This window comes from Aedes aegypti, chromosome 2 (assembly GCF_002204515.2).
Source record: "Aedes aegypti strain LVP_AGWG chromosome 2, AaegL5.0 Primary Assembly, whole genome shotgun sequence".
In the NCBI taxonomy this organism is placed as follows: Eukaryota; Metazoa; Arthropoda; class Insecta; order Diptera; family Culicidae; genus Aedes; species Aedes aegypti.
The window spans coordinates 368,695,539-368,705,517 of NC_035108.1; the positions used below are offsets into that span (position 1 = coordinate 368,695,539).

Below are 9,979 nucleotides of genomic sequence, written 5' to 3' on the forward strand. Positions count from 1 at the left end.
GCGTTGTAAACATACGCCATGTACCGTTAGGCGTCGCGACGCTCATCACACTGGATGACATTTCAATCCACGAAACTTTTCTGAAGGGTCTGTTTATATTTTTTGTTCTCGTTTTCGCCGGCATCAGTCTGTTGTGCAAAACATTTCGGGATAAAAAATGAGTGTTTGTTGCGTGTGCCGGAAGCGGAAGATAGTCGGATCGGAAACCGTGCACCATGGGTTTCCGTTGGATCCGACACTGGCCGCACGTTGGTGCGAAACGCTCGGATTCGACCGGATCCCGTCGCAATACGCGAAGGTTTGCGGTGAGCATTTCCGTGAGGACGATTACACCACGTACGACGGTAAGGGTTTGCGATATGTGCATTTGGATAACTTTAATATTATAAGTATTTATTGTTTTCTATTGTTTCAGGAAGTACAAGAAATAAAACACTAAAAGTTGATTCCATTCCATCGGTGAATTTGGGTAAGCGCATGAATGTTTCTATTTGCTTTATGGATAGTTTTCTGGTATATTTCCTTTTGACATTACGTCCCAACTGGGACAAAGCCGGCATCTTAGTAAAACTGTTTTTTTTTACAACAAGTTTTAAACTCACATATCTCCTTCTTCTTCTTGGCTGCTTCTCAGCATTGTGTTCCGGAAGCACTTCCATAGTTATTAACCTTCCAGTCGTCGCACGGTTTGCCACCGTCAGAACCACCGCGCTGCTGTTGTGAACGAAAAGCGAGTTTTTTTTTCAGCAGTGCAAAAGCAGTTTTCAAAATCGAAAATAAAAGAGACTGTCGCGTTTTGCCGGAAACTTTTAAAGATCGCAAACTCCTTTAACATCTTGAAGAGAAAAAGCACATTTTTTTACTGATGACGACAAAACTGAACGTTTGTTCAAAGTCGTCTTGAAAGGTCTCTCAAGTGATTATAAGTCACCTGAAGAGATCAAAAATGGAATAAATGATTTAGGCCTGATTCGCTGCTGAAAAGTAATTTCTCGGCCTATCTTGATGCATGGGAAATTTCTGCAAGGAATCGATCAAGAATGCGTTTTTTTCTGATCGCAGTACGCAATTGAAATTAACTGTCAGTTCAAATGGGAGTCGTTGTAGAAAATTTCTGCAAGTAACCGGCGAGAAATTTCTTTAGCGATTCCTTTTCAGTAGCAAATCAGGCTTTACTTGGATTTCCCCCAGTCCAAGTAATCATTATTAAAAAAAGAACCCAATTACTGCCAGTAAAGGGCAAACATTCATTAATGTATCCCGAGTTGCGTCATCCTGGCGCAGTTGGTCGTAGAGCGTCTGAGAGCTCAACGCATACTGAATTTCGTGCCGGCAAGTGTTCGGCTTATAGGTATGCGGCTGTAGAGCGTAAGAACTCAGCATTAGACCTATTCATATTTTCAAAAATGTCTGGAAACTCCCCAGTCAACCAATACTTTGATTTTTCATTGCGAAATGAACTTCTGGCCAAAATTTCACTCAATTTAGAGTAAATTTAGTTGTGCTTCAAATCAATTATGTGTTTTTGGGTTATTTTCAAGCTTTAAAAAATCATAACTACCGAACGAAACATCAAAATTTATCGGAAATACTTCTACATAGTAGTTTATCCAATTCTACGAACTTTTGCCGAACACAATTTTATGATTGGAGCAAGTTTTAACATAGTTTGGTTGAGGTTTGTATCTCAAGGTTCTTGAAAATCTCTTTTTTCGGGAATTGTTTTCACTGAACAGCATGCCTGCATGAAAATTTCGGACTTTTAATTTCCAGACATGATGACAATGCATAGCTTAAAGTCAATCCCGTTCAAAGTAACCATTTATCTTACGAAAATAAATTGTAAAAAATAGGAAAAAAAAAAAAGCACATTTGTAAATCCACTGTGGGTGAGCCAAAAGCACCACCGTGAGCTTCAATGAATGCAAAAAATGAACACGTTAGCACTGCCTTTTCTCAGTCGATGATGATGATTGTTTTCAAATCGTTCTAAATGATCAGTGAAATGCGATCAAAACAATCATCACTCGGAAAGAAAAAGCAATGCTAACTTGTTCAATTCATTCGTTTCCGGTACATGTGTCATGCATGATTTAACTATCATCAGGTTGCGATGCGGTGCTCGATTTTTGGGTATTTATTGTAATTTATTGCCTTAAGCAACGTGTAAGCTGTTGATGGTCAATGAATTCATAAATGCATTATGTTCGATTCCCGTTGACTAGGGCCTGAAAAAATAATACCAATGCATGTTTTATATACCATGTATATAGAGAAAACTGTAATTTCTGGGTACAGCGGAGTACAAATTTGGATCAAACAATGTTAAAACTCAATTTAATCTTGTTAGCGTGTTCGACAAACTTTAACAGAATAGAATTCGCTTTCAAATAGTGGTAACAGCAAGTGGTTTTGATTTGTCATATGCTAGTTATGATTTTTCAAACCTTGAAATAAGCCCAAAAACACATTTTCAACTTGAAGCATACTGAAATCTTTATCAAATGAGCTGAAAATTTGACCAGACATTGATCTTAGCATGAGAATTCCGAATACTGCTTGACCGGTAGATTTCCAGACATTTTTTTAAAATATGAACAGGTCTACTCAGCATCCATAAACAATTCGCTCTCACTTGCGATCGGGAGATACAAACGTGAGCGTGTTGGGGGTTTGGCATCTAAGTCCGAAAGAGACATGGATTGGACATGGAAATGTGTTCATAGTTAGTATTCGGATTAAGTTTGGCTTTCTATTCCGCAGAATCATAAGGTGTTCTGTAGCTTAGTTGGTTGAAGCGGCGGTCGGTTAAAGCGTACACGGAGTCGTGAGTTCGAGTCTCACTAAAACGCGTATTTTTTCGCAAATTCATGTCTCAATTTGTCAAAAAACACACTGTGTCTTCTGGTTACAAGTTCCCAAAACTATGTTTCGGACATAGTAGCAAACCTGGTATATGCCAGTAAAGGGCAAACATTCATTTATATAATATTGAAGCTTTAGAAAAAGCAAGACTTATGTTCGATGTCCGTGTGACATGGGAACATTTTCAGAAACCTGGAGGAAATTTCCAGAACCCCACTCAGTGCCGTCGGTGCCAAAAGTGGGGTTGTGGAACATAACATTGCCGCATGGATGCGTCTGCCCAGTGAAATATCGATAAGTTAATATGTGCAAATTGCGGGGTTGATTATAAGTCAAATTTTTGGGCTTGCCTCTCGCGTAGGCAAGTCGTCGAGGTTTGTGCCAGGCAGATGAACGATAATGTCCACTACGATAACGGTCGTTTCTGGAATTTTCCTGATAGAGTTTCGAATAATGCTTATTTTTCAGTTAACGATCGCTTGATTAAGAATCATACCCATCAGGAAGATAATAATCATGCTCATTCACAAACTAATTATAATCCGTCGAGTAGCCGTTCGAATCTATTAATTTAGAAGATAAATACCCAATCTTTTGCCGATATCGTAGCAGGTAATTTGATCTCCTCCCCTGTTCATACTACGAGTACCCGTTCTAATTGTTTCAAATCAAATGGAAACTTCTACTGCGCCACTTCGTCTACCGAAAATTCTAACGAAAAATCATCAGATAATGTAAATACCCACTTCAAGTGATATGTCTCCCTCTGATTTTATTATTTTGACTGAACAATTGAATTAAATGAAACCACTATGACTAAAGCAGTCCAAGTTGGTTTGAAATTTACTAATCAAATTGTGATTGGATTACGTTTTTCTAATGGATCCAATAAATAATAATCTAAATATTTTCAATTGGAATGCTCGTTCTTTGGTAAATGGACGTTACGTTCTTTGGTAAATGGTGGTAAAGAGGACGAGCTGTTTAATTTTCTTACAGCTAATAACGTGCATATAGCAGTTATTACTGAAACCTATTTGAAGCTTGGATCCAAACTTAAAAGAGATCCTAACTTTTTTGTTTATCGTAATGATCGCTTGTGGGGGTAATGGGGCTTGTGGGGGAGTTGCAATCATCATTCATAGGCTTATAAAACATCAACTGTTTTCGTCATTTGAAACTAAAGTTTTTGAAACTTTAGGTGTTTCTGTTGAAACACAGCTTGGTAAATATACTTTCATAGCTGCATATTTGCCATTTCAATGCTCTGGAACATCGGTAATGGAATAATTCACAAAGTAATTCCAACGGCAGAATTTTATTTGATGAGTTCTCTTCAGGATATTTCTCAATTCAATATCCTGATAGCCCTACATGTATTCCTCTTCTAGAAATCCATCTACGATTGAGTAGTGTTTGATCAACCGACCTTGACGCTTGCTCCTGCGGGGGCGAGCGACGAGAGCAGGATCAAACATGTCGCGCGTCGTGTTCGCGTAGTAGTGAAAAAGTGCCGCGATCGCTTAGTAGTGTTTGATCTATTGATCGTGTCGCTTGCCCTTGCGAGGGCGAGCGATGAACACTTGTCCAGCGTACAATGCGATTATCGAATTATTTCGCGAATCCGGTTAGGCCTAATTATATCATGGATCGCATCACCAAACATTGGTGACTCCCAGATCTCTAACTTACCCATTAACCCAATATCCTTTCCATGACAATCGTGGAGATGCAGAGGTGATCTCGGTCTCTAGTAACAACGGTAGTCACACTAACATTCCTTCCCTTCCCCGATGACCGTAAGGACGTGGCCGGCGCCGTTATTGACTTTTAAAATTTGAGCTCTCGATTTGTGCACATTGTAGAATGGTAAGCTAATCCTGAACCCCCATTCAATAATTCCCTGTGCAACTTCGATTTTCTGGTCAATCACGGAGTAGCAACTACGAATTGTACGGTCATCTATGCTTATGCTTATGCTCTAGAAATCCATCTACGATTGATTTGGTCTTAAGCGACTCTAGTTATCTTTGTAGCCAACTGATTACTCATGCTGATTTTAATTCTGATCATGTCCCTGTTACATTTCAAATATCCCATTAAGCGATTCACAATCCTATCAGCTCCACTTTTAATTATTTTCGAGCCGACTGGAATATGTATGAAACATATATTGCAAGGGGTGGATCACTTTTTCAATGTACATTTAATGTGCATCAATTTGCATCAAATGCATTTTTCCTACACATAAATCAACAAGCCCTGACATCATCGTATCATCATAGCAACATAGAGACATGTCATTGTTTGATTTGAAGAATTAGAAAGCTTGTTACTTTTCGTAGTTAAACATTTTGGTCGGCTATAAACTTAATTAATCAGTAAATTAATTATAATCACAGATATTATTTAGCATAACATTTATATCTTCTAGGTCATCAATTGAAGTTGGATCAGAGATGATGATTGATTAAAGGATGAACTTTATGTTTCAAAGACAATATTCTAACTAAATGAAAAATATGAATTTAGCAAGAAAAAATAGAACAATAATATCGTTTCAGTAGAAATTGGGGATGTAATTGTATTTAAGTCATTAAATAATTTGATTTCTTCTTACTCCCACAAGCTTACATGTTGCCGAATGTCGTTCGTGACGGCCCTCATTCTGGTGTTCATGAATCACGTAAATGAAAACTCCAAAAATTGGTACATTTGAATCATTACCATGTGGAGAGAGGATTCACTTGCTGTCTGCTATCTAGAAATTCGCTATTACCATTTAAATTTCCCAATGAAACGATTGATTCCTCTCATTCCATGAATCCGTTGTGTAGGACTTCAAAGCTGTAAAAAAGAACAGTTAATTATCTATTATGCAAAAGTATCACTTTGTGTCTAGATAAGAAAATGTCTACGGAGAGCTTTAGAATTTCTCATCCCATTCGCTACTTCACAGCTGATACAGGAGAGAATACAGGACCTGAATTTAGATTTTAATTGTGGTATTCATCAACACTTTTAGAAATTGTTATAGTTTGTGGTTGAACAAGTTTGACACTTCAACAACGACAACATTCGAGCATTGTACCAATCCATGGATCATTGAAGAACAAGTACATTCAAATGCATTTTAATGCATCCATATCTTCTGACATATCAAATGCATCAAGTGATCCACCCCTTGATATATTGACTCTAAACTTGATGTTAACATTTCTTTAGAAACTAAACTTGATATTGGCAATGCTCTTGAAACTTTAGCAAATCCCATTGTTGAAGCCAGATTTGAATCCGTTATTATGGACGATGATCTTAAACTCTTGATCCGCCTTAAAAACTTGAGGAGGAGACAATTTCAACGCACTCGCGATCCTGCTATGAAAATTATATGGCAGGATTTGCAGAAAGAAATCAAGAAACGTTTTGCACAATTAAGAAACAAAAATTTTGAAAATAACATTTCTCAATTGGACTCTGGCTCTAAGCCCTTTTGGAAATTATCTAAAATATTGGAAAAACCTTAGAAGCCAATACCAGCCTTGAAATTTATTTATTTATTTCGTCAATCAATAGTAGACTACATGATTGCTTAATTCTATGTTGTATCATATCTTAAGGAATTAAAATATTGTCTTAGCTTTGTTCGCGACATGGTCATATCAATTTCTGTGCAATGCTAGGAATAGGAAAACAAATTATTACTACTTGCGAAAAAGCTCAAAAACTTGCTATGCAGTTTGAAAGCGCGCACAATTTTAATTTAGGACTTTCTAGTTAAGGTACAGTGGGGGAAGTGTAGCAGTGGGGTAAGTGGATCATTTGTCAATATAAAGCATAAATACTTGAATATGTTGAATGTTTTCGCACCATTGCTTCGTTAGCTGCAAAAAGTAATTAATTTGAAAATTGTTTTCCATCAATCAAAAATTCATTGTATCTCTGTCTAAAATCGAATTCTTTTATTTTTTTCGACACATGGTGAGCATTTCAGTTCTAATTGAATGAATCACAATGAAAAATATGTCATTTTTATAAATAAATACAAATATATTGGACATGGTACACTTACCCCTACTTTTCAATGGGGTGGGGTAAGTGGATCAAGAATAATTATCATTTATTGGCAGACTGCTTACGAGAAATTTAATAAGCTATAATATCCGCAAATGTTGTTTTCCTTTATTTTGTTCCATTCTCAGCTTGAATTTGTCAAATTATCCATAGAAAATTTGAATTAATCCACCTAAAAGTTGTTTTAACCTTTCTTGTATAAAAAAATATTAAAAGAATAATAATTTCAAAATTCACACGAAACTTTTCGTGGTTTATCTAAGCTGAGTTGTAAAAGAGCAAAATATACTTATTTTCCAATCGAGAGCATAGTATCGTACCTTATTTGACCATATAAATTGTTCTAGACAGATGATACACATATATTCATAAATAAAATAGAAGGATTTCAGTTTGTTATTCAAAAGTAAATGTAACTAATGTTTTTAAACCATGAGTGTTTTTCGAAAATATCTTTAAGAATAATCCTACAATACTTCTGTATAACTTATGCGTATAAAAGGAAGAATTTTCTCCAAATTTTTCTAGTTACAACGTTTGTTTTTGTTCAAATTAGTATGAATTAATGTATACATACTTTCTATAATATTTTGATTTAATAAAAAATACTTTTTAATTTTAATGTATTCAAATGTAACATAAGTAGCACTAATAACAAGAGCGAGGGTAATATCATTCTTATTAAACATTATCACACTACATTTGTTTCGAGAACAGATTTTTTAAAAGGTGATTCACTTACCCCAACATGGTGGGGCAAGTAGATCATTTGGCGCAAATTTTTAAGTCTCTCATACTCAATACATAACAATCAGAAAAATCGAAATAAATGGCGATTTGAAGTATAATAGTCCCTTATTTGTTATCCACAGAAAAAAGTTTGAGTTCCATTATTCACGTTAGCTGTACATAATAATGAAGTTAACTATTGATTTTTCTGTATCCACTTACCCCACGATACCTTACTCAGGATTTCGAAAATATTCTCAATCAAGAGAACTTTTTCGAAAATTCCTGGGAGACTGATTTGGAAGAAGTGAGAACTATTTTTAAAAATTTCAAAAATATGAAAGCTCTTGGCGATGATGGAATTGTATACATCCTCATCAAGAAATTTCCATGAAGTAGCTTATCATTCCTAGTTGATATATTTACAAATGTTTTCAATCAGCATATTTTCCTGACAAAAGGAAAAATGCTAGGGTTGTACCAATTTTGAAATCAGACAAAAATCCTGGAGAAGCGACCACTCATCAACTTATCCGTTTCAACAAATCTGAAGGCTATTCTACTTGTCTTGATCTTCTAGACATAGAAAAAGCATTCGAGAGTGTTTGGCATGAAGACTTGATTGTGAAATTTAAAAAACTTTAATTTTCCAACATACATTGTTAGAATAATTCAAATTTATCTGTCAAATCGTACACTTCAGGTTAATTATCAAAACTCCAGATCTGAAAGATTTCTTGTAAGAGCTGGTGTTCCCCAAGGCAGCATTTTGGGACCAATATTATACAATATTTTTACATCTGACTTACCTGAGTTACCTCAGGGATGTCAAAAATCCTTGTTTGCGGATGACACAGGCCTCTCCGCCAATAATAGTAATATTCCCACATAAACCAAGAGCTCTTTATTTGAAACCTTCAAATATACATGTTGTCAAATTTTCAGGTCAGCCATACTGTACACGAAAATCATTCTTTCTTTTTCACTCCTCTATAAGTTCAGTGAACAACAAGGCCAGAAAACGTCAAAATCCCCTACAGAACAGTACGTAAAAGAACAACACATAAAAATGTTTTATTTCATTCGCAGGAAATTCGCCGACTCCATCATCTCCAGAACCTCCACCCGGTACCCTTGCTGACAGTTTTGAGAACGTTTCAGAATATCTTCCAAACATCGAGAAGATTCTGCAAAAGTACGCTGTTCCGCAATCCATAAAAATTACCCACGACCCCAGCTCACAAAAAATTACCATTTCCTACGCAGCTCTCTTAGATCCCGTTGCTCCGAAAGAGCAGAAAATAATTTGCTCCAAGTGCAACGCAATTTTCAAAAAGCCTATTGATTTACAGCTGCATAATAAAATTTGCCGCGATAATCTAAACCCATACCAGTGCGCTAAGTGCAATGATACTTTCAAAACGATCGCTGATCTCAGGATGCATAAAACTTGCAAACCGAAACCACCGACAGATTCTCAGTCGGATTCGGATGATTCAAATGACGACGACGAGAATGACGATGACTACATGCGTCCAAGAAAAGCCTGTAAAGAATGTGCCAGCTATATTTCTGTCGAAAAGATGAAGAAGCACTATGCCAAGTTTCATGTGGGTAAAGCAGCTCCTTTTGCCTGTAGGATCTGCAATTCAAGACTGAATACCTGCGACGATATGAGCAAACATCTGAGATCACATTCATTAGAGCAACTTCATGCATTGAAGGACAAGTATCCCGTAGGACTTCACTATAGCAGCGCAGAACGAGAATATTTCGAATGCTGCCTCTGTGGAAACGTATTCAACACGGAACCGACATGCACTGTTCATCAGGATGGTCATTTGAAGCCACGTGTTCGTTGTCCAATCTGTCAGCGCATGTTCAACACACAGGATTCTTTTGCAAATCATCTGAAGAAACACGTGACGAAGTAATGAGACTGGAGTTACTTCAATTCTTGGAGGTTTGATATTTTTTCACATCGGCTTAAAAATAAAGTAAGTTATATTCACTCACATGTAGGTAGAAGATTTTCACTGGTTTCGAAATATTCCTTGTTTTTGAGTAAACTCGTTCAAACTTTCTTGCCCGATCAACCAGTAAGTGGCTTTTGATAGTGATCGATAGATGGGGAAGAATCTCCTTAGCCTAGTGTTTTTATAAGCACTTCAAGAGTTATTAACTGAAAGCTTTCTTTGTAGGGGACTGTCCATTATTTGCGAAAGCAATTAATGGGGGGGAGGGTATGTTTCTAGATTTCTTACGTGTCATACAATTTATTTTTAATTTTGGCTAAATAGTTCATTAAAAT

The 9,979-nt window shown here is 36.4% G+C and overlaps 1 protein-coding gene across 1 annotated transcript; it reads left to right on the forward strand.

Annotated features, from left to right (window-relative positions):
• Positions 1-91: 91 nt before the first annotated feature.
• LOC5575165 (putative zinc finger protein 727) lies at positions 92-9,685 on the forward strand. Its single transcript, XM_001655493.2, has 3 exons — positions 92-344; positions 416-469; positions 8,758-9,685. Exons 1-3 carry the CDS (start codon positions 158-160, stop codon positions 9,600-9,602), a joined length of 1,086 nt encoding a protein of 361 aa, XP_001655543.1. The 5' UTR covers positions 92-157; the 3' UTR covers positions 9,603-9,685.
• Positions 9,686-9,979: the final 294 nt, after the last annotated feature.